General features: G+C 38.6%; 1 protein-coding gene across 12 annotated transcripts in view; it reads right to left on the reverse strand.

Moving 5' to 3' along the window:
* The window catches only part of CDC14B (cell division cycle 14B), a 113,377-nt gene that overhangs the window by 50,834 nt on the left and 36,381 nt on the right, over positions 1–26,162 (reverse strand). For 8 of the 12 annotated variants that reach the window (XM_078436882.2, XM_078436881.2, XM_060609849.3 and 5 more), the window contains exons 2-4: positions 9,700–9,790; positions 9,089–9,164; positions 5,974–6,066 (exon numbers count right to left, since the gene is read on the reverse strand). In XM_078436882.2, coding sequence (XP_078293008.1) covers positions 5,974–6,066; positions 9,089–9,164; positions 9,700–9,790 — 260 coding nt within the window. Of the gene's footprint in view, positions 1–5,973; positions 6,067–9,088; positions 9,165–9,699; positions 9,791–11,165; positions 12,314–26,162 lie in introns of those variants that run through there. The other 4 variants (XM_060609850.3, XM_060609848.3, XM_060609842.3 and 1 more) reach the window with 4 other exon arrangements.

Consider the following 26,162-nt stretch of genomic DNA (forward strand, 5'->3'; position numbering starts at 1 on the left):
AAATAATAATACAGAGGGATAAATTTTGAACAGGAAATCTATATGTTAGCACAATTAGCTCCACCAAAGTAATCTATTAAACATTAAAGGAAAGCATATTTGCAAGCTATGTACCAAGAGTTTGCTTCTGTCATTTATCTTATACTCAGAACGCCTTAACCACAAAAACCACAAAAACTATTAGAAACAATGGTTAATTTCCCACGCTAGCCCTCAAAAGTACATTTAACCTATGGAAGAGCTAAATACTATGTATCTGCAGGAAAACAGAATTGCTGCTGGGGCAATAAGATAAAATGGTAACTTTCTTGTTTTTTAATATAAAAAGCAGATTTAAGATATGATAATGGTGGACAGGAGCAGGGGGAAAAAAGAAAAAGAAGACATTTTATTCAATGTTTAATTTGTGCCAGATATTCTACCTAAACTGAAATTAAAAGCCAGCTCAGTGGCCTCTTCAAAAAACTATTTTGCAACTAGAAATTGATGTTTATACCTACTAGTATTACACACTATCACTTCCATTACAAAGCATACACATAAAAAATTAAATAGACAAAGATAAAGTGACAGTTATTTCTTAAATGATTATATACAGTAATTGTGTTTTAAAGAACTTCTTCACAAAAAAATAATAAAATAAAGAACTTCTTCACTAAAATATTAATAAATTTAACAGCTAATGCTTCATTTTTTAAGTGTTTTTAAATGCCTAGTTGTGAGTTCGGCTATTTCTTTTCTTCTATTTATTACTTTTTTTAGTTAAAAAATATTTACAGAAGTATATTTTACAATCAATAAAAACATAATTTTAAATGTACAAGTCAATGGATTTTAACAACTGTCTACACCTATATAACCATGACACAATCCAGAAAGGAAATTCCCATCACCCTCAAAGGTTCTCTTGTGCATCTTCCCAGTTAATCCCAAATGTTTCCCCCTCCCCATAAGTCTGAGACAACCACTGATATGCTTTCTGTCTCTATGGAATAGAATAGCTAGCCTTCCAAGAGCTTCATATACATAAAATCATGCACAGCTGTTTCAATTCTTGATTTTAATGGGTGCTTTAACTAAAACAGATACTTTACTGTGGTAAGTATATGTAAATGCAGAAACGATTACACTCATTCTTTCAACCCATCCAGCCAATGATGGACATTTGGTTAGTAAATTCCCAACTTACCAAATGCTAATCAGATATTATTAAAAACTAATGGAGGAGTGCTGCACATTTGAAAACATGCTTAGCAAATAAGCCCAAAATCCACTGAAACTTTACTTAGATGATTTTAAAGCAGGTTATAAAATTTTGTTTTGTGGCTATCACTAGAACACTTGACTTTGAAAACTGTGTGCTTAAATGGAAAAACACCATTCATTCTGCCTTTTCAGTAGGAAACTGGTTTCAGGATAACCAACAATCTTAACTGGAAGAAAGGAAGTTCAATTTCCATGAAAGAAAGCCAACTAATAAATGAAGGATGAATGAAATAATTAGGAATTATGGTTATACTGAAATCATAATAAAATTGATTGAGGCAAGTACTGTAATTGTTGTTTAAAACACTAGCTGCATGGTTGATGGGGAACTGAACATACAAATAGTTTCAAAATAACACCATCTGAATCCATTAAGTCATAAAGGAGAAAAATCATACGTTGAAGGAATTTGATGATTAGCCCCTAATCCAAAGGACATTTTTAGCATCCTGAATGGTAATTTAGGTATTATATCATATGTTTCCTGATATGATGCAACATATTCTACTAATGCACAAGCCTACAGATTTAACTTCCAGTTCTGAAGACATACAGAGAATGGAGAAAAACAGTTAAAACATACCACAAGGAAGAAACCAGAGAAATTCAAAAGGTAGAACATTCCATAAGAGGTCTGGTCTCTTCCATAAATCAGTGTTAGCAAAAAGGTACCATGAATGTGTCAGTGAGGTTAAGGGCACAACAATCATACACAATGTGTGGTCCTGGATTACATATTGCTTTGGACATTTTGGATTGATGGAGGAAATATGAATATAATCCAGGTATAGAGATGATGCAGTATGTACTAAAATGGAACAATGAGCCACTGACTGAAAAAAAATAGGTGATAAAACTGTACTAGTGAACATAAAACATATAGTATATTACACACACATATATGCACATGTCCTGTTTTTTTTTTTTTTTTAATTTTTTTTTAACGTTTATTTATTTTTGAGACAGAGAGAGACAGAGCATGAATGGGGGAGGGTCAGAGAGAGGGAGACACAGAATCCGAAACAGGCTCCAGGCTCTGAGCTGTCAGCACAGAGCCCGACGCGGGACTCAAACTCACAGACCGCGAGATCATGACCTGAGCCGAAGTCGGCCGCTCAACCGACTGAGCCACCCAGGCGCCCCTGCACATGTCCTGTTTTTATAAATATAAAAGGTTTTTATTTTTTATTTTTAAGGAAGATTTTCTAAATTTCTCAAGGGTACACAGGTTTTGTACATGACATTTTTCACAAAATGACAAAAGTTTCAAACTTTTATTTTCAAAATACTCTCTTATGAACTTATTTGTTTTGAAAGGCACTTTCACTTAAAACTTCACCTTTACTTGAAATAACAGGCTATATATACCACCCGTCTCCAAATCTGGCTAGGTAATAAGGAATCACAGACTTATCACAACAGGGTAAACTTACCACTTCATAAAAGATAATGCACTTATCTTTCACATTCCTCAAGTCTTCTACGCTGAGTGGTATACAAGATTTTTCTTTTTTTTTTTAATTTGCTTTAATTAAAATTTTAAAGTTTATTCATTTTGAGAGAGAGCACCAAGTGGGGAAGGGGCAGAGAGAGAGAGAGAGGTAGAGAGAGAGAATCCCAAATAGGCTCGGCATCTATAGCACAGAGCCCCATGCAGGGCTCAAACCCACACACAAAATTGTGAGATCCTGACCTGAGCTGAAACCAAGAGTTGGATGCTTAACCAAGCACCTTAAGATGGTTACTTTCACCATAATTTGTTACCAAAGCTCCTACCATTTCAGATGATTGTGAATCCATTTACCAGGCCACACAAAGTGCATTACTTGGAAATATGCACATTGAAGACAAATGAATAGTTAAGCCAATAATCTCACTTCTTCTGCCACATGTGACACTTGACCATCTGACAAAAGGGAGCATGAGCATATCAATCCTGTTTTAAGTATCTGAGTTATTTTGAGTACTTATAAAACTAACCTCCTCTGTTTTTAAGACAAAAAGATAATAGAAGTACTGCCACTTTATTCTCAAGCCTCCTCCACACTCTGTATTAGGTCCTTCTGAATGTGTAAAGATGAAGGGGACATCCCCTTCAGAATCCCAGAGTGTAAAAGGATGGATCAAGAGAGTCAGTCCATTTGGAACATTTCCTCCCTGAAACTTCTTCCTCTAGACTTTCTGTTTTAACATTACCACACCACCTTCCAGGTCAACCATTAAAAAGCCTTACAATCTCCAAAATTCCTCAATAACTCCAAAAAAAGGTTATCAAGGCTGCAGATTGATTTTTTAGGGAACTCTCATTCTTTCTACAAATCTTTCATCAGAGGATTTAACAGACTTCAACCAGATCAAATCTCTATTTACTTACCTTTGATGTTTCATCTTTTAAGGTATCCATGTTATACCTCGATCCTCTTTTGCTACTATTAATAAATTTCCTTTTCTTAGAAGGTTTTCTCCTATTTCTCTACCTAGCATCATTTGAACTCCAAGCTCCCACTTTAGCCAGCCAGTCATGGCTGCAAGGACTTTCACTATAGCCAAGAGCTGTGATCCTCCTGCCAAGCTGGCTTCTAACTGAGCAAAGGAATGAACTCAAGTCCATGTCCAAATTGCTTACCTGGCACTTTCCTAACCAATCAAATCAGTGTTAATCTGAGAGCATAAAATCCTGGAAGGATTTCTAACTCCAAATATGTTAAAAATAGAAAAATACACTTTTACATGCCAAAATAAACCATAAACAAAGTCAAAAGGCCAACACCAAACTTAAAACAAATATGACAACAAATTTTTGGTAAATTTGCCGAGGTCATTTTTTTTTTCACTAGCAGTAACACACAACAGCAATAAGATTATTAAAAAGAGATTTCTTATTTATAAAATTATCAAGTGTTTTGTTTTTAACAAAACCCTTGGTTTCCACCATGATCACAGCCACCTTCTCTGGAGGGTCTTCACACTGAAGACATCATGTCTGGCTCCCCAAGACCCCCCACCCCCCAACTTGGGGACATCTCACCTGACCAGAAACAAATGAGTGCACCAAGAACAGTCCAGGCAGAACTCGGTATGTTCTAGGCAAGCGCACATTCTCTGAAATGGAATGGCTTCAGCCACCCAGATTTTCTCCTGGGCAGTGCAAAGACTTTTACTATCACACCAAGGGCCATTTCTCCAGCATCTCCTCTTAACACTGTACAAACCCCAAGAATTCTGGCTACATCCCTCTTTCTGTAAAGCTGTCATGATTTATCCTGTAATCCATGGGGTTCCTATCCCCAGTGATTGGCTAAGTAATGGGACCAAATGCCCCTGTTAAAAGAGCCACCTCCCTATTCTTTTTCTTGAGAACTTGCATAGGCTTTTTTTTACCCCTAAGAATTTTTGCTGTGAAGCACAATAAACACCAGGAAAGATGGAAAAACAAACAACTAAACAAAAGCACCATATTTTGGTAAGCTTAAGAAGTCAAATTTTAATAGACATCATCTACAACCTGTGTTTCATATATTCGGAGATGATAAAACTATCCCAAAAACATTTCTATCAACTATTTCTGTGAGCACAAGAGGAAAAACAAAAGCAAAAAAGGCCTTAATCACTGTTGTTAATGATTTACCTTTAACAGAAAAGGAAGTCACTAAATTTTTAGGTGCAATGTTAGCTAGTACCACCAACTTCTGGTCTAATCACTGTACATTCTAAATTATTAAACAATATACCAGAAAATAACTTTCAAAGGGAGGAAAGCATGACAGAATCAAGTAGCAAGCTGAGGGAAGAAAGAACTTATCTAAAGAACTTCAAAGACAATCCCTTTATGGTGGATGGGAGTAGAAAACACATTCAACTTGCTCTTCTCCAGTGAACAGAACAGCTAGTAGCTTCCATACCAACAAACAAAAAGATAAGGGACACACCACTCTGGAGGAGCTCTCGGCATACTCTGGAAAACTTGCTGCTAAGATACTCCTGCAGATAAATGCACCAGGCAGTGATAAAATGGGACTAAAAAAATAAAGCTCTTCCTTGATGCTTATAAATAAATGAAATTTATAACTCTTGTGTAAATACTGGCTATTCCAAACACAGTTTGCAATGATTCAAACAGACCTCTCAATGTCCTGTGTAACCTACGCAGTATGCACCCATTTTCCTCATGCAAGATGTTTTGATAATAGAGAGAATCCTAAGAATAGATCTAAGAATCATACCTCAGTTAGGAAAAAAATTGCCTATATTCAAATTATAAAGCACTCTTACTTCATATGATGCACTTTGCTGTTTTTCTAGAAAAAAAAAACAATTATTAATCCTGACTCCACTTTTACAACTTCACTAAACGGACCATGGGTTTATAAAAACACAGCTTTGGGGGCATTATTAAGTGCAAAACACAGAAAAGGGGTTTCACAGTAGTTGATCAATTTTTTTAAAAAACAGACTTTTTAAAGAGTAGTTTTAGGTTCAAAACAGCAAAACTGAGTAAAAGGTACAGAAACCTCCCATATACCCCATCCTCCCAAACATGCACAGCCTTTCCAGCTGGTCAAATCTTTAAAAACAAAACATGTTCTTTCTGGAAAGAAATCAAGACGTTATCATAGAAAACGTAATTTCAAAATTCCAACTGCAATTTAAAGTACCACTGCCGTATGCATTTTCACTAATATGTTAGGAAATCAGTTTAATACTTACCATATAACATCCAATAAGGAAAGCAGCATTTGCTTGTTTTCTCTGATCAGAGCCAGTAAAATGAATAATTTTCTTCCTCATCATTGTGATGGACTGCATAAAGATAAACAGCTGTTAGTATTTCTCTTTAATTTCAAGTTTCCTAAAACTTTACTTTGTGATGAAGATATAAATTCCAAATCTTAACAACATATAAGCATTTGTATTAGCAAGAACTTTAAAATAGTTAACTCTAATACTCAAAAATACCATGTACCTTCCCATAATAGACATATTCTTGGATTAAAATGAATGTACAATTAAGGAGTGAGGAAGAGACATGAACAGGTATATGCTTAGAGTACATGCTCTGAAAGAATACATACGATGCTAGAAAAGGCACTGGGAGGGGAGGGGACTTTTCTTTCCTTTCCTCGTTTTTGTTTTTAACATCTATTCCCAAAACCTTTACATTAAAATAAAAGGGTGGGGCGCCTGGGTGGTTTAGTCAGTTGAGCGTCTGACTTCGGGCTCAGCTCAGGTCAAGATCTTGCAGTTCGAGAGTTCAAGCCGCGCGTTGGGCTCTGTGCTGACAGCTCGGAGTCTGGAACCTGCTTCAGATTCTGTGTCTCCCCCTCTCTGCCCCTTCCCCACTCGTGCTCTGTCTCTCAAAAATGAATAAACGTTAGGGGCGCCTGGGTGGCTCAGTCGGTTAAGCGTCGGACTTCAGCTCAGGTCACGATCTCGCGGTCCGTGAGTTCGAGCCCCCCGTCGGACTCTGGGTTGATGGCTCAGAGCCTGGAGCCTGCTTCCGATTCTGTGTCTCCCTCTCTCTCTGCCCCTCCCCCGTTCATGCTCTGTCTCTCTCTGTCTCAAAAATAAAAAAACGTTAAAAAAAAAAAAAATTAAAAAAAATGAATAAACGTTAAAAAACATTTTTTTAATAAAAGGGTAAATAAAAACAGGCAAAAATAATTCTGTTACAAATCAGGATAGTGAATGAGGTAACAGGGCAGAGAAGGGGTGGAACAGAGATAACAGAGCATAAGTGGGCTCTTGTGTGGCGTTGCTAACATTCTGTTCTTGATTTGATGACTTAGATGATTACCTACATATACTCAGTTTGTGAAAATTCATTGATCTGAACCTCAAGATCTGTACCTATTTCTGTACATACATTATACTTCAATTCTGTAAATACATTATACTTTTCATTTAAAAGGATATGGAATTTAAAAACCAAAAAAAGCATATGATTAGTTAGGACCTCCTCACCTGTATTTCACTAACGTGAGCAGAAACAGATTCAGGTAAGCATAAGGAAAAGGATATACTGAGTTCAAAAAGCACATATTTCTTGGCTTCTGTGAGTCAGTGATGAATGTGTACATATTTTGTTTACATAGAGTAAGAGATCCAAGTTGATTTTAAAAACAAAAACAAAACCCAACCAGCAATAGAGCAACATAAGCACAAGACACTGAAATTCAAACTCTATACATGTTTTTATCACTAATTGAGTAGGCAGTAATGTTCCTACCAGGTTGGATGGTCAATACCCTGAAAGTTGGTTCTAGTAAATGATAAAAAGTTTAAAAAAAAAAAAAAAAGGACTAATATACCAATATATTCTTGGTTGACTGAAGGATAAAAGGCTGTAGATAGAGGAATACACGGGGGAAAAAAAGTCTTTCAAAATTAGAGCAAAGAAACTCAAGCAGGGGGAGAGGAAATTATTTTTAGCTTCCTAGCCCTGTATGAACAAAAGACCTGCCACTGGCAAGTGGAAAAAAGGAGGAGGGTGTGGACATAAATATACAAGGCCATAAATGCTTATATTCCTATTCAAGAGAAAAATAAAGCCCAGAAAAAAAGAGTTTCCATCTCTACATAAATCTGTAGGGCATACTATATAATACAAAAAGAAAAGGCACATTGCCATTTTGCAGATTAGTAACTCCTCTGGCAGGTATTTCCAACAGTTATGATGGGGAATTTTAGGTTTGAGGCTCAAGGGGAAAAAAATCTGCCTTAATCACTCATAAATTTTTTTTTTTTTTTTTAATTTATTTTTTTTGGGACAGAGAGAGACAGAGCATGAACGGGGGAGGGGCAGAGAGAGAGGGAGACACAGAATCGGAAACAGGCTCCAGGCTCCGAGCCATCAGCCCAGAGCCTGACGCGGGGCTCGAACTCACGGACCGCGAGATCTTGACCTGGCTGAAGTCGGACGCTTAACCGACTGCGCCACCCAGGCGCCCCTCACTCATAAATTTTTAATACAATTTAATTTTTAGTTGAAAATAAATTTTATTTCTTCTGTGTAATAGTATGGTAAGTAATCACCTGGATAACATTGTTTTTAAAAAAGTAACGGCCCCTAAATGCAGCACTTTCTACGTGAGAATTTACAGTGACTAATTTGGAATTGCTAGCAGTACACAGACACTTTTTATTATATGTAACCATAAGTCAAAGTTTTTTAAATAAAGGAATGGGGTCTGAGTTCAAACTAATATTAATATTCTTTGCAACTCTCATATACAGCCTTAAAGAGATGCTGTTTGCCCCTGCCTTCCCTGCTCCTTAATAGTATGTACAAAGGGTGAGGGTGAAAAGTCACAAGTAGTAGTACAATATCACGGGACATTAAAGATAGAATGGAAGTAAGATGATGCAATTTTCTTCACTAGTTTGCTAGCATTCTCTGTCAAAGTGAAGGCAGAAAGGTCATTGTTTGACCAAAGCAAGGGAAGTTTAAGTTTCTCTTGCTGGGTTTCAGTTCCATTAGAACAGACAGTAAGAGGTTTCACTTTAATAACCAATTTCCACTTTGGCTTTTCAAGTATTTAATCATTACCAATTCAAACCAGAACCAAACGACTCAATCAGTCTTAAACCATTCAGTCAAAACTCTGGAAAATAAACATATACACTATGACTATATAAAACAATAAGCCACATGTATGTCTTAAGCACCACTGCAGTGAGAAACAAGACTTTTTTTTATTTAAAAAAAAAAAAAAAAAAAAAAAAAACCAAAAAAAAACAGAGGTATGTTTTCCTTACTTTTCCCTCCCCATGATCAGGCTAACAATGATTACCTAAGTCAAATCTTAAGTAAAAAAGATTTTACCTTTAATTTCTTATTTATCTTGCAACAATATCTGTAAACCATTGCCAGATTGAGTGGTCCAAAATCTGCGTAGAAGCTTTAAAAATGAAAAACAAAAACATATATATATACATTCTAGATGCTCTAATATAAATGCCTTTTTGGAACTACAAGATCCAATTAAGACAAGAAAGAGTATACCAAATTTTTACTGATCATACAACTTAATACTAGTGGTATTCTGGTAAATAATGCTTATTAAAAAAACATGGCAAGTGTGACAATGGTTAAATCTAGCCTCGATAACATCTGAAAATACCTGTTGAATAAAAAAGCTGTTTTTCCACATGTTTCTACTGGCAAAAACACAGCATCTTAGTAGCATATTAGCTTAATCTCAATATACCTTAAACTATTAGAATTTCAAATGTAAATTATTAAATTTAGGAAGGTTCTTTCATTTTGATTTTTTCCTAAAGATCTATTTTATTACCAAGAGTTTTAAAAAAAAGCATTCTCCAATTATCAACAGATTAGTAATTTTCCAAGGCTATTCTACTTATAAACATACCTTTAGATTCTTCAAAATAAAAAAAAATGTTACTAACAATCTTTTAAAAACCAATACTTACTTCTCATATTCAAGTTCATTATCTATGCTGAAATAATGTACATTTGATGAACTCTTTGGTCTGCTGTAGAGAATGGCAAAACAAAGGCGATCTGAAATGGAAAAATTGCAATGTTCCTTCCTTCAGGTTATTAAAAAACGTTTCACGTATCATGATGCAACTCTTTTCAGATGAAGTCAAATTTTTATTTTTCCCATGCATGGTAAGGGTAATGGGCAATTTCAAAATGTTTTGCTATTCTGGCAGGTGATAATAAATAAGCCACATTTTTAAAGGAGAAATTGCTTTTAACCATAAATTTCAATAGCAGTAAGTAATTTTTCACATAGCAACATGGCTAGATTTTTAGAGGAACCTCTCATTACAAAACTTTAGTACCCATGGGCTAAGAAATTTCAGCAACTGGAGGCATGCATTTGATAATTAGGCATCAACCGAGATTACTTGTGCTTTGTTTCACTAGGTTTTCAAGTCATCCTAAAAAGTTATTTCAATAGGAAACTGCACTTTTTAAAACAGAAACTAAAGAACGCCATCAAAAAATGCTGCTAAATTAATGTTTATGGCTATAGAACACAACACAACAAACCATGTTTATCCAACTGTTCTTAGGGATCGCTTCTTTTTTGATTCGGAATCACTACTGTCATAGTGATTTTTACAATTAGACAAATTACCATTACAACAGAAGCAATGAGAGGTTTCTCCAAGAGGAGTGTGAGATGAACTTGTGTTGCATAAATGCAGTTAGGCTGCTGTGAAGTTTAGCAAGAATGGTAAGGAGTAGTAATGCTCAGAGGCTCCACCCTTTCTCCATTCCTCACCCCCCAAAAAAGTTGCCTAAAAACCATCAGTGAAGCAGTCACCTGCAATACCTCTTAGTAGTAATAAGTAGTGCTAGGAGAATACTCGCACTCAGATTGTGGCAAAATCAAGCACAGCCTTCAAAATAGTAAAATATAAAGAACGCCAGCTGGCATCCTTTCCCCAAATGGGAATCTAAACAATTTCTGTCTACAATTCAACTCACACAATCGCTGTATTTACTTCCTTGCAAACTCAACTGAAATGTCTTGCAACCACAAACACTCAAACGGATGCCGGAGTTTATTCCTTTCCAACCACAAATGAACCTTGATCCCCGTGCACAGAATGACCTGGGATTTTGCTCCCTTGGGTGAGGAGACGCAACTACTCTACCAGCCAGGGGTGTAAGGACACCGGGTTCCCAACTGCACGTGTCCGTGTGGATTCGCCCCAAAGCAAGACCGTGCCTGGGGACAAGGAGTCCGGGGAGGCCACCCACGCCCGTGAGACAGCAACAGCCCGGCCCGAAGTGGAAGGGCAGCCCTTTGCCGGCAATTGACGCCTCCTCACCTCCCCTAGACCCCCCGCCCCGCGGCACCGCCTGATGCTGAGTACCGGGTGTCTCGGCGGCGCCGGCGACAGACAAGCCCCGCACTCACCTTTGATCACCTCGGCCACCAGAGGGGTCCCTGCGCCCTCCCGGCTCATGACTCCAAAGCATCTGGAAGGCGGGGCGGAGGGAAGGACCGGGTGGCCAGAGAACAACCAGCCCGGGAGAGAGGAGGCGCAGCAACCACACCCCCGAAGTTTGAAAAAACAGAAAGTTTAAAGGGCCGCGCCCAAGCGCAGGGCACAGCAACGCCCCTCGGCCACCCACCACACCACAAACGCGGGCGAGCCAACCCCGGAAGTTCAAAACTTCTCAAAAGGCCCCAAACAGAGTGGCGAAAGAGTGGGGTGCGGAAACGAGCCCCAGCCGCCGGGGCTGAGCCTCGGCCCGCCTTGGGGCCGCCTGGCGGTCTTCCGCAGCGCCAGGCCTGGCCGGGCCACACTAATGCACTTGAAGTTGGGGAGTGCAGCAAAACACCGCAGAAGCGGACACAGGCCTCATAAAAGCAAGCGGCTCCAAAAGCCATTAAAAGGACTTGTCAGAAGAGAAGGACTCGTTGGCTGACCTGCCCAGCTATGCGGGGTATTCCCACAGCCGCCACAGCCAAGCACTCAGCCCTCCTCGCCGCTGCCGCTAGGGGGCACTGTTACCGGACAGGGCCAAGCCGGGAGGCGGGGGTCCAAGGCCGGGCGGCGGCCAGGCGGGGGCGGGTGGAGGCGTTCGACTTCTTAGTCCACTCAGCTCCTGGGCCACTTCGGGTCGAGACCCGCTGGGGGCCAGGCTCGCAGGAATGCTGACGTCTCATCTATTTGGGCTCTCCAAAACTGCTCAGGATTTAAAGGTAAGCCTAAAACTGAGGCCATGTGTTCCTTTAAAGGTCCTAGATTTCTCCTCCAAAAAGCATTAGGATGGTTGAAAAACAAAAATTCAGGCACAATACTTAAGCATCCATTTAAAGTATTTTCTAAATCTATGTTCCTGTGTTAGTCTCAAGTGATAAAAAATTTACGATACAGTATGAGTATGTGCATATGTATATGCACATACACACTAGGATCATGGGTGATTTTGATGATTTTCATTTCCTCCTGTTATTTTCCCAAGTTTCCTACAGGCAAGTATTATTTTATCTGTGAAAAAATTTGCAATGACTCCCGTAAAGAGAAAGGCAATACAGGAACTACTCTACTCTTTCCCCCAAGTCACTTATAGTCCTAATACAATATATACATTATATCACAATATATACATCTTTGCATCAAAAGTAAGCCTGCATACCTCCTAACCTTATCCTAAAATTTCCAAAAGGATCAAAGACTTTAAATGTAGAAACAAAATAATGAATTATTTCTGTACTCTCCAATTGGGCCTTTTTAAATGAAACAAAAACTAAAAGCCATAAGAGAATGTATTAAATTGATACACATTTTTTTTTAATTTTTTTTTTTTAACGTTTATTTTTTTATTTTTGAGACAGAGAGAGACAGAGCATGAACGGGGGAGGGGCAGAGAGAGAGGGAGACACAGAATCGGAAGCAGGCTCCAGGCTCTGAGCCATCAGCCCAGAGCCCGACGCGGGGCTCGAACTCATGGACCATGAGATCGTGACCTGAGCTGAAGTCCGACGCTTAACCGACTGAGCCACCCAGGCGCCCCGATACACATTTTTAAAATGGTGTTCATAGGACACCTGGGTGGCTCAGTCTGTTGAGTGTCTGACTTCGGCTCAGGTCATAATCTAGAGGTTTGTGAGTTTGGGCTAGCTGCTGTCAGCCTGTCAGTGCAGAGCCTGCTTCAGATCCTCTATCCCTCTCTCTCTGCCCCTCCCCTGCTTGCACTCTCCCCCCCAAAAATAAATATTAAAATGATAATAATAGTAAAATAAAAAAGTCTTCATGGAAAATAAACACATAAAGTCAAGACATAAGCTGGAAAATATTTTTAAATTCATCTCAATCTGATATTGAACTTCAAAATACAAAAAATGCAAACTGAAACCACAAGGTACTATTTTTCCTTGGCAAAAATCAGGAGTCTGATAAAGCATTGTTTGTGAGGCTCTGGAGAAACATCCACCCTCTCAGGTTGCCTGTGAGTAGGAATATAAACTGGGATAACCTCCTTGAAGGGCAAGAAAGGGCAATTTGGCAGAAATTTCCAAGACTGAAAGCTGGCAAGACTGCCAAGACAGGCTGCTAAATATTACCATTTATACCATTTATTTGAATGTGTGTAAAGTATATGTACACATTTGTATGACTGTATATGGCACATTGCATAGCTAATCTCTGGAAGGATATACAAAAAACTGGTAGTAGTGAATGCGTTTTACAAGAGGAAACTGAGTGTCCGGAAATACAGAAAGATAAGTGAGATTTGTGCCTTTTCATAACTTTCAAATTTTGTACCATACATTTACCTATTCAAAATGAAGAAGGTTTTGAAAAGTGAACTTGCAGGCTAACAGTGTTTCTCCAAAGCTGACTCTTCGTCAAGACATGAAGCATACTGTAAGCATAGTATAAGGCAACCTGGAAAAGTCCTTCGTGCACATTTAAAAAAAAAAGAACTGGTAGGGGGCACCTGGGTGGCTCAAATGGTTAAGGTTAAGCCTCTGACTTTGGCTCAAGTGATGCGTTGGGCTGTGTGCTGAGAGCTTAGAGCTTGGAGCCTGGAGCCTGCTTCAGATTCTGTGTCTCCCTCTCTTCTGCCCCTACCCCGCTTGCACTCTGTCTCTCTCTCTCTCTCTCAAAAATAAACATCAAAAGGGGCGCCTGGGTGGCGCAGTCGGTTAAGCGTCCGACTTCAGCCAGGTCACGATCTCGCGGTCTGTGAGTTCGAGCCCCGCGTCAGGCTCTGGGCTGATGGCTCGGAGCCTGGAGCCTGTTTCCGATTCTGTGTCTCCCTCTCTCTCTGCCCCTCCCCCGTTCATGCTCTGTCTCTCTCTGTCCCAAAAATAAATAAAAAACGTTGAAAAAAAAAAATTTAAAAAAAAAAATAAATAAATAAACATCAAAAAAATTAAAAAATAAAATAAAAGAGAGAACTGGTAACTTATTTGATTTCTACCTATATATCTTGCAATCCAATTTCTTTTAACAAACCCAAACAAAACTGGGAATACCTAGAAGGAAGAGGGAAGAGGTTTTTACACATTACAAGGGGCAGGGGGGAATCACTGGGGTATACAGCTGGCTCAGCTGGAAGAGCATGCAACTCTTGATCTCGGGGTTGTTAGAGCCCCACATTGGGTGTAGAAATTACTTAAATAAAAACAAATATTATTTTTAAAAAATCACTGATTTTTGATGTCCAATTACCTTTCCATAATGTATTCTCAATATTCTATTGTTAGACTAATATTGCAATAAACTGCTGTGGAGATGAGTGTGGGGATGAGAGCTATTTATCAGAAGCCTCGAGCTAGAAGCCGGAATCTTTTACAAAGTTCATGATTCAATGTATAATCCTGTAAACCCATGTATCTTCCACTTAATGTTTCTGTTGTCAAAAACAGAACACTGAAGATTTAAAGTAATAAACATTCTTGCCTATATATGCCTGTCACATAATGTTGCCTCTCTTGCTTCTTTGAAAAGGGCACAGTAAAAGGAAATGAAATCTCACCATTTAAAAATGTTAACAAAAACGTTCAACATCCTCATGCCCAAGTTGTCTGTTTTGATTTGTTTTGAGTTGTCTGTTTTGATTTGGCTTTTGGGTCTCCAGTTTGCTACTTCTTCCTTTAATAAATACATTAAATAAGTAAAAAGTATTTTCCTACATAACAAATGTAGAAATTTGGGGATAATTAATCAAACAGAGGGGTAATGTTCTAAACCAAGTGAGAAATACATGTAGGAGTCAGGTGGCAATGATAATACAGCATACACTTTTTAACAGAAAGAACTCTACTTGGACCTACAGACACAATCAACTTCCCACTATTTCTCTTTCCCCCTGGAATTTGACTGACTTCACAGAACCTGGCAGAGTAGCTAGAGAAGTGAACAGCTTCCCTATAGGATAAGAGAGCTCACCGCAAGACAAGCAGAAAGGAAGATTCACATCCCTATGGAACAAAAGAGAACAGGTAAAAAACCAGGCTCTACCTGAATAGTGACTGTCCCTTAGAGAGAGGGCCAACAGACATCAGCCTCTCAGCTGTATTAGTCACTCAGTTTTGAAGGGAAGGAGTGACCAAGGGGAGCAGAGGAAGAAATGTTCGCAAAAGTACTGATTTTAAAAAAGAAAACAATGACAGTGAGCAATTATCGACTGTTCAGTGCTAGGTACTGTATTAAAGCTCATAACCTATGAGGTAGATATTACTACTACTATCGGTAGTTTGCAGGAAAGGAAATCTAACCCTAAAGAGGCTAAGTGACTAACCTAAAAGCAAGGTCACAAAGCCTGTTATAAAGTAGAATTAGGACAGGCTATTAGATTGAAGCCTGAGGCTTTTTTAAATCCTTGCCTCAGAGACTTCAGCTGATGTAAAGCAAGAATAATTAAAACAACATGATGTTACCATAGCAATATACAAATATGGACCTGGGCATATATGAAAACTTAGTATGTAATGAAAATGTATTTCAAACCAGTAACAAAGAAGGCCTTACTCAATAAGGAGCAGTTATCTCCATGTATGAAAAGAAACTGAGATTTCCATCTCACCTATCATATAGAACAAATACCAGATTAAATAATTTTTTAAAGCTGTCAGGTAACTATAAAAATTATAATGAATAGTTCTACAATTTAAATGGGGAATTTTTAGGGGCGCCTGGGTGGCTCAGTCGGTTAAGCCGCCGACTCCGGCTCAGGTCATGATCTCGCGGTCCGTGAGTTCGAGCCCCGCGTGGGGCTCTGTGCTGACAGCTCGGAGCCTGGAGCCTGTTTCGGATTCTGTGTCTCCCTCTCTCTGACCCTCCCTCGTTCATGCTTTGTCTCTCTCTGTCTCAAAAATAAAAACGTTAAAAAAAAAAAAATTTAAAAAAATAAATGGGGAATTTTTAAGCATGACACAAAACTCAAGTCATAGAAGTAAAAAACAAACTTAGAGGAAAATATATAATAAAGGGTTAATCATATAATAAAGGGGTAATCGTCATGACAGAAAAAAAGTACCTACAAAGCAATGTAAGAACCCAATAGAAAATGAAACAGCCAATTCAAAAAAGCTATACAAATGGTCAATAGTATATGAAAGAATCTTCCCAGTGGCTCATCATTAAAAAAAAAAAAAATCCATCATCATGAAACAGATTACAGAAAAAAGTCACATGATTATCTCATTAAATACAGAAAAAGGAATCATTAAAATCAAGTCAGTTCCAATTAGGTCTTTGTATAATGAGCCTAAAGGAGAACTTCTCTAACCTGATAAAGAGTATTCTCCAAATACCTCTAGCAAGTATCATACTTCATGCTTTATTTTGTGAGCATCTCCCTCAAATAAAAAACAAGACAAGGGGTGCCTGGGTGGCTCAGTCTGTTAAGCATCCAACTTTGGCTCAGGTCATGATCTCACCATTTGTTGGGTTCGAGCCCCATGTCAGACTCTGTGCTGACAGCTCAGAGCCTGGAGCCTGCTTCAGATTCTATTTCTCGCTCTCTCTCTCCCCTCCCCCAAACCCCTCCCACCTCAAAAATAAATATTAAAAAAAAAAAAGACAAAAATTCCTATCATTACAATAACCGGAAGTTCTGGCTGATGCCAAGATAAGAAAAAGACATGAGAGAGAAGAATTGGAAAGGAACCAGTTGTCCTTATTTACAGACAATAATTATCTACCTAAAAAATACAAGAGAAATCTGTAAACAACCTATTAATAAAACTTTTGCAAAGTTCCTGGATACAGATGATTAACACACAAAAACCAAGGGTTTTTCTATATACTTGTAATAACCAACTATGAAATATAATAGCATGTGCATATCCTTTTTGAGTGTATGGCAAGATAAAGCAGGTTTATAACTGGGAAGACTCACTATCACAAAGATGGTGATTACCCTCAAACTAAAGGCAATTCTTACTAAAATCTCAATACAGCCTGACAAGCTGATTCTAAAATTAATCTAGAAGACAGCAGGAACCACGAAGAACTGAACAGGAAGGGGGCCCTTGCCCTACTAAATAGTAAAATTTAAAATAATTTAGGTCCTGTAGTATTGGCATAGATATAATAGACAAAAGGTAAAGATGAGAGCCCACAGAGAAACCACATTTAAAAAAAAAATTTAACATTTATTTATTATTGAGAGACAGAGAGACACAGAGCTTGAGCAGGGGAGGGGCTGAGAGATGGAGAGGCACAGAATCTGAAGGAGGCTCCAGGCTCTGAGCTGCCATCACAGAGCCTGACGCAGGGCTTGAACTCACAAACTGCGAGAAGTCGGACATTTAACCGACTTGGCCACCCAGGCGCCCCGAGAGAAACCACATTTACATGGAAACCTCCCATATGGCAGAGGTGGCATTACAGATCAGTAGGAAAATTACTCAGTACAAAGTATAGGGATAATTGGTTGTCCACTTTGTCAGGGGTGGTAGGAGGAAGTTGGATCCTTATCTTACACCATCAGCCACCACTCCCCAAAGAAGAAAAAAATCCCAGGTGGATTGAAAGTCTAGATATGAATGGCACCTGGGTGGCTCAGTCCCTAAGTGTCTGACTCCTGATTTTGGCTCAGGTCATGATCTCACAGTTTGTAAGCTGGAGCCCCACATCGGGCTCTGCACTGAAAGCTCAGAGCATGGTTGGAATTCTCTCTCTCAAAATAAATAAACACTTAAAAAAAAAAAGTCTAGGGTGCCTCGGTGGCTCAGTTGGTTGGGTGACTGACTTTGGCTCAGGTCATGATCTCGCGGTTCATGAGTTCAAGCTCCGCGTCGGGCTCTGTGCTGACAGCTCAGAGCCTGGAGCCTGCTTCAGATTCTGTGTCTCCCCCTCTCTCTGCCCCTCCCATGTTCATGCTCTGTCACTCTCTGTCTCTCAGTAATAAATAAATGTTAAAAAAAAAAAAAAGTCTAGCTATAAGAAGAAAGCTTTAAAAGTTTTAGAATATAGAAAAATAACTCATAACAGTGAAGGGATGGGTTTTTTTTTAAACAAAACATAAAAGGTACTAACTATGAAGCAAAAGATTGAGAAATTTGGTCACATGAAGATTTAATGCTTCTGTTCAATATGAGACTCCATAAGCAAAATTTTAGAAGATAATTCACACACTAGAAGATAGTTACAATGCATACAAGCAAAAGAGGATTAGTATCAGAACTTAGAAACAACTATAAATCACAAAGAAAAAAGCTAACATCCCAATAAATAAATGGGCAGAAGATGGGAGTAAGAAATTCACAAAAGAAGAAACCTAATTGTTCTTGCTCCTCTTTTTAAAAAGGACCTATAAGATGAGTATGGTTTTAGTCTGTGCTATGCCTTGTGATGAACTGAGTTTACTCATCAGAATAAACTATGGCAACAACTAACCCTGAAATCGTAGTGATTTAGTTCACTACAACAGAGGTGTATTGCTTGTTGGTGCTACATGTATCACAGGTGGGGGGGGGGGGGCGGGGAGGAGGCTCTATTCTATGCAGTCATCCAAGAATATGGAATAGAGGCTCCATCAGTTGCAGATGCACCATCTGGAATTTATCCTTGTGGCTGGTTGACCGATGTGCCAGTGACTGCTTCTATAAGTAATTCCAGTGGCCTGCAGATCTAAATGCACACAGATATAAACCAAGTCCCTTAATTTTATCAGTAATAATGCCTACATTTTAATCTTTACCTGTTTAACTCCTGTGTTCCTCTATCAGTTGCTCTAAAACTAAGGTGGGGAAAAAAAGAGTAATCTTATCTAAAGAGACCCAAAAATCTTCACCCAATGTTACATTAGTCTCCATACTCATCTATATTCCTGAAATATTTAATCATTTTTTTTTTTTTAAAAAGGAAGCCACTATAAGAACTGCAATGGTTTTCACACCTTTCAGATCATTAGAGCAAGAGAAACTAAGAAAATGTCATGGGGTGCCAGGGAGGCTCAGTCAGTTAAGTGTCCGACTCTTGATTTTGGCTCAGGGCATGATCTCACAGTTTGGTTCGTGAGATCAAGCCCCAAATCAGGTTCTGCACTGACAGCTTGGATCCTGCTTAGGATCCTTCCCCCCTCTCTCTCTCTCTCTCTCTCTCCCTCTCTCTCCCTCTCTCCCTCTCCCTCTCCCTCTCTCTTTGCCCCTCCCCCACTCATCCATGCTCACACCCTCTCGCTCTCAAAAATAAGTAAACTTTAAAAAAGAGAAAGAAATGGGGCACCTGGGTGGCTCAGTTGGTGTCAGACTTCAGCTCAGGTCATGATCTCACAGTCCGTGAGTTCGAGCCCCACATCAGGTTCTGTGCTGACAGCTCAGAGCCTGGAGCCTGCTTCACATTCTGTGTCTCCTCTGTCTCTGCCCCTCCCCTGCTCATGCTCTCTCTCTCTCAAAAATAAATGTTAAAAAAAAAGAAAAAGAAAATGTGATCAAGGCACCAAACAGCTAGGAAAAACATGGCAAATATAAAACAGAATGAGATGGTAGGGATAAGTCCAAACATATTAACAATAATAAAATGCAAAATACTTAAATTCATCTACAAGAATTTCAAATTGACTTTAAAAATACATACTGCTTAATAAAGGCTACTAAAACAAAGCCCTATAAGGAAAATTTAAATGAAAAGATAGGAAAACGGTGCCTCATCTTAGACATTTTGCTTTTATTGCACTTCACAGATAGGATTTTTACAAACTGAAGGTTTGTGGCGACACTGCACCAAGCAATCTATTGGCACTATTTTTTCCAACAGCATTTGCTCACTTTGTGTCTGTGTGTCACATTTTGGTAATTCTCACAATTATTTCAAAAATTTCATTATTATTATATTTGTTATGGTGATCTGTGCTCTTTGTTAACTACTGTAATTGTTTGGGGTTGCCACAAACCACGTCCATATATAAGATGGTGAACTTAATCGATAAATGTGTGCATTCTGACTACTCCACTAACCAGCTATTCCCCTGTCTCCCCCTCTTCAGGCTTCCCCATTGACTGAGAAACAATATTGAAATCACCCCAATTAATACTCCTACAATGGCCTCTAAGTGTTCAAGTAAAAGGATGAATTACACATCCGTCACTTTAAATCAAAAGGTAGAAATTAATACTCTTAGTGAATAAGGCATGTCAAAAGCCTATTAATAGGCTGAAAGCTTGGCCTCTTGCACCAAAGAGCACATTTGTGAATGCAAGGAAAAAGTTCTTAAAAATTGAAAGTACTACTCCAGTGAACACATCAATGGTAATAAAGTGAGACAGCCTTATTGCAGATTTGGGGAAAGTTTTAGTGGTATGGACAGAAGATCACACCAGTCATAACATTCCCTTAGGCTAACACCCAAGCCACCGATTCTACAAAAGCTGAGAAAGGAGGAAGCCTCAGCAGAAAAGTCTGATGCTGGTAGAGGTTGTTTCATAAGGTTTAAGAAGCCATCTCCATGACATACAAGTGCAAGGTGAAGCAGCAAGTTATCCAGAAGAACTAGCTAAGGTAATTAATAAAGATGGCTATACTCAACAACAGACTTTCAATGTAGATGGAACAGCCTTCCATTGGAAAATGTCATTTAGGACCTTTTACACCTAGTGAAAAAAAGTCCATGCCTGGCTTCAAAGTTTCAAAGGACAGGCTGACTCTCTTGTTAGGGCGTAACATAGCGAATAACTTTCAGTTGAAGCCAGTGTTCCTTTACCATTCTGAAAATCCTAGGGCCCTTAAGAATTATGCTAAATCTACTCTAACTGTGCTCTACAAATGGAACAACAAAACCTGGATGGCAGCACATCTGTTTATAGTATGGCTTACTGAATACTTTAAACCTACTGTTGAGACCTACTGCTGAGAGAAAAAAATCTTCTCAAAATATTACTGCTCATTGGCAATGTTCCTGGTCCCTCAAGAACTCTGATGGAGATACACAATGAGACAAACATGTTCATACCTGCTAAAAGAACACTTGTTCTGCAGCCAGCCCATGGTTCAAGGAGTCACTTTGACTTTAAATCTTACTATTTAAGAAATATGTTATGTAAGGCTATACCTGCCATTATACAGTGGTTCCTTTGATGGATCTAGGCAAGGTAAATCAAAAATTTTCTGGCAAGGATTCACCATTCTAGATCCATTAAGAACATTCGTGACTCATGGGAAGAGGTCAAATATCAACATTAACAGGAGTCTGGAAGAAGGTGATTCCTACCCTTGTGAATGACTTCAAGGGGTTCAAGATTTTAGTGGAGGAAGTCACTGCAGATGTGGTGGGAACAGCAAGAGAACTAAAATTAAAAGTGAAGTCTGAAGGTGTGACTAAATTGATGCAATCTCATGATAAAACTTGAATGGATGAGTTGTTCCTTATGATGATCAAAGAAAGTGGTTTCTTGGGATGGAATCTACTCCTAGTGAAGATAATGTGCAGACTGTTGAAATGACAGCAAAGGATTTCAAGTATTACATACTAATTGATAAAGCAGCAGCAGGATTTTAGAGGATTGACTCCAATTTTGAAAGAAGTTCTGTCGGTAAAATGCTATCAAACAGCACTGCATGCCTCAGAGAAATCGTTCTGTGAAAATCAATCAATGTGACAGACTTCACTGTTGTCCTATTTTAAGAAACTGCTACAGCCACCCAACCTTCACAACTACCTCCCTGGTCAGTCAGCAGGTACTCTCCACCAGCAAAAAGATTTTGGCTCACTTAAAGCTCAGGTGACGGCATTTTTTAGCCATAAAGTATTTTTTTATTTATTTTTAATTTTTTTAATGTGTATTTATTTTTGAGAGAGAGAGAGACAGAGTGTGAGCAGGGGAGGGGCAGAGAAAAAGGGAGACACAGAATCTGAAGCAGGCTCCAGGCTCTGAACTGTCAGCACAGAGCCTGATGCAGGGCTTCAACTCAGAAACAGCAAGATCATGACCTAGATCGATGTCGGGAGCTTAACCTACTGAACCACCCAGGCGCTCCATTATAAAGTATTTTTTAATTAAGGTATATACACATTGTTTTTTTCGACATAGTGCTACTGCACGCTTAAAAGATTATAGTGTAAACATAATGCTTATGTGGAGTGGGAAACCAAAAAGTTCACTTGGTTTGCTTTACTATGATATTCTCTTTATTGCAGTGTTCTGGAACCAAACCCACAAATACCTCCAAGGTATGCCTGTAGAATTCATAGTAAAAAGCAATAAAAAGATGATGTTTCATGATTAAAGATATAATCTACCAGGAAGCCTGCATGGCTTAGGGTGTTAAGCATCCAACTCTTAATTTCGGCTCAGGTCATGATCTCCTGGTTTGTGAGACTGAGCCCCATGTCAGGCTCCACGCTGACAGCACATCGCTTCCAGGCCAGCCCATTTAATTGATGGTACAAAACTCTGCCGAATTCTCTTTCCTTCTGACAGCAGCATTCAAGATTATAGTCATAACACAAACCATGTTAGAAAACTGGCAGAGTCCATAAAAAAAAAAAAATACATGTTCACCAAGAAAGATAGAAAGGTTCATAGAATCATTTGAAAATAATGACTGAAAACAAACTAATGTTCAGAAACAGTAGACTGAAACACTGTGATACTTCTTACAATGTAATATTAAATAACACTAAGAATGAATTAACTATGACCATGCACAATATCATGGATGACTCTCACAAACATACTATTTAGTGAAAGAAGCCACACAAAAGAGTACATACAGTATGGTTTCATTTATATTTCAAAATCAGACAAATCTTGGCAACAAAAATCAGGAGAGTGGGGTGCCTAAGTGGCTCAGTTGGTTGAGCATCTGACTCTTGATTTCGGCTCAGGTCATGATCTCGTGGTTCATGGGATCAAGCCCCACATTGGGCTCTGCATGGACAACGTGGATCCACAGGGGAGATTTAGAATAGGTCTTACCTCACCAATGATGGGTATATGTCACGAACAAAAAATAAACCTTTGCTTGTTACATCCCACTAAGATTTTGGAGTTGTAATCACAATATAACCTAGCCTATCCTGAACTTATCTTTAGATGTTTATGAAAAGTCTTAAACTAAAACACAAAATGCAAAAGCTATAAAGAGAAAGGATTTGATAAATTTACAAAAGACACCATAACAATACTTTTTAGAGATGGGGTGGGAGGAGAGAATAATACTGTAGCCAACCTGAATTCCCATAAAAATAAGTATATAATATTGGGTTATAATCCAAAGTATACAATAAATATGGACAAATGCTGATACAAATAAGTGCTTAAATAAGTAAATGGAAGAGAGACAAAACTTTCTTACAGAAGAATTCCAAATAAAATAGGTAGATACTTCCCTCCAAGAGGTGGAGCATAACCCCTCCCCTCTTTTGAGTGTGTGCTGAACTTAGTGACTTGCTTCTAAAGAATACAGTATGAAAAGGGAAAAATGGCAACTTTACAGAGGAGAAACCTGGCCAATGCTACTTTTTTTTTTTTAATTTTTTTTAACGTTTATTTATTTTTGAGACAGAGAGAGACAGAGCATGAACGGGGGAGGGTCAGAGAGAGAGGGAGACACAGAATCCGAAACAGGCTCCAGGCTCTGAGCAGTCAGCACAGAGCCCGACGTGAGGCTCGAACTCACGGACCGCGAGATCGTGACCTGAGCCAAAGTCGGACGCTTAACCGACTGAGCCACCCAGGTGCCCCTGGCCAATGCTACTTTAATGCACATGGTCATGATTAACCAGTGATGTCATGTGGATTTCATGTACTCTCAATATGATGTGTAAGAAGGGCACTTCTCTGAGGTATTCACTCCAAAAACCCAGTCTAGTCATTAGAAAATATCAAGTGCAACTAAGGAACATTCTACAAAATACCTGAACAGCACTCCTCAAAACTGTCAAGGAAACTGTCAAAGACCTTAGATGACTAAGAAGGTAGCACCAAAATCAATGTAGTATCCTAGACTGAATCCTGAAATAGAAAAGACATTAATGGAAAAACTGCAGATATCTGAATAAAGTCGAATATACTTAATAGCAACATATCAATGTATGTTAAGGTATCTTAAGGTACCAGAGTAATTCAAGATGATGTAGAGACTGAATTATGTCCCCTAAGATACGTTACCTTGAAGCCCTAAACCCCAACAGGACTATATTGGAGATACGGCCTTTAAAGATCTCATTAAATGAGGTCAAAATGGTGGGGCCCTAGTGCAACAGAACTGATGTCCTTATAAGTAGAGGAGACACCAGAGATCTTTCTCCCTCTCTGTGCACACACAGAGTAAAAGCCATGTGAGGTCATAGCATGCTGGGAAGAGAGGCTTCACCAAAACCAACCATGGTGGCACCCTGATCTTGGGACTTCCCACATCCAGAACCGAAAGAAAATAAATTCTCATTGTTTAAATCACCCACCCTGCAGATTTTATTTTGGCAGCCTGAGGTGATTAATGCAGATACTAACATTGGAGGAAACTGAAGAGTATACAGGAACTCTCTGTACGATCTTTGCAATGTTTCTGTAAATCTAAAAAGTTATTTTTAAAAAAAGGAACTGACTGGAAGAAAATATTTATAACTTATATAATTAAAAGATATATAGACATATATAATAAATATTAAAAAATGCCTTTAAAATATCTTAAAATTGCAAACAGCCCAAAAGAAAATTGAGTAAAATATAAAAAACCAAGTCAGAAAAGTAAACACAAATGACAAAAAAAATGAGATGTTTAACCTAATTAGTAATTCAAAAAATAAAAATTATAAAACTATAATTGTTTCACACCATCAAATTGGAAAATATTTTAGATACTGATATTAATTAGGGAAAGGTTGTGGGGAAATAGCTACTTTTATACAAAGAAGGTGGGACTATAAATTGAATACAGGCATCCTGGAGAGCAGTCTGGCAGTGTCTATTATGCCTGTAACCCTTGACCCAGCTGGTTCCCATTCTTAGTATCTACCTCAGAGAAATGCTAGCGTAGGAGCACTAAGAAGCATTTGTGAAGAGGTTTACTATATAGCACTGTCTGCAATAAAACTAAACAGAATTAACAATTGTTATCAATAGCAGAACAATTACATAAACTGTTGAAGTCCTACTGTGACTTAAAATTAATGAGGGGGCACCTGAGTGGCTCAGTCAGTTAAGCATTCGACTTTGGCTCAGGTCATGATCTCATGGTCCATGGGTTCGAGCCCAGCATCAGGTTCTGTGCTGACAGCTCAGAGCCTGGAACCTGCTTTGGATTCTGTGTCTCCCTCTCTCTCTGCCCCTCCCCTGCTTGAGCACTGTCTCTCTCTCCTTCAAAAATAAATGAAAACATTATTTAATAAATGAAAACTTATTTAAATTTTTTTTAAATTAATGAGGTAGAGCACTGTGAAATCTCTTCATACTACTACAAAGACTTTTTTTAAAAAAAATAAATGAACAACATCTATTAAAAAAAAAAAAAAGAAACAGTGAAAAACAGCCATATCCCTACAGGTAAATATGTGCATATGAAAATAAACAGCAAAGCAAATGGAAGAAAACTCAACACCAAACAGTTAATGTAAACAAAAGGAACTCGGATTGGGGGGGAGGGGGGACTGATATTTTATTAGTATTACTTGGGTTTTTAAGAACATCTTAAAAGTTGGTCTTTTTTACTTAGTTTATATGTAATTCAAAATCTGTTTCTCTGGGGAGCAAGGAAGGGATGGGGGAGGAAACCATCATCTTTCCCCTCTCAACCTGGGTGGCCTAATTCCCTGTTAATAAATGCAGTGAAACAGCTATTTTCGGCCAGGACAAGATCTACCATCCCAGGGACGACATCAGTTTAAATTAAAGCATTAGTAGCTAGCACTCTTAACTGGAAGAATAAGATAGCGACTCCTGCCAGCTGCCTTTCACCATCCTTCCTTATCTAGTCTATCCTTCATCCCTGAGCTGGAGATTCAAATT

This window comes from Panthera onca, chromosome D4 (genome assembly GCF_046562875.1).
Source record: "Panthera onca isolate mPanOnc1 chromosome D4, mPanOnc1 haplotype 2, whole genome shotgun sequence".
NCBI classification, from domain to species: domain Eukaryota; kingdom Metazoa; phylum Chordata; class Mammalia; order Carnivora; family Felidae; genus Panthera; species Panthera onca.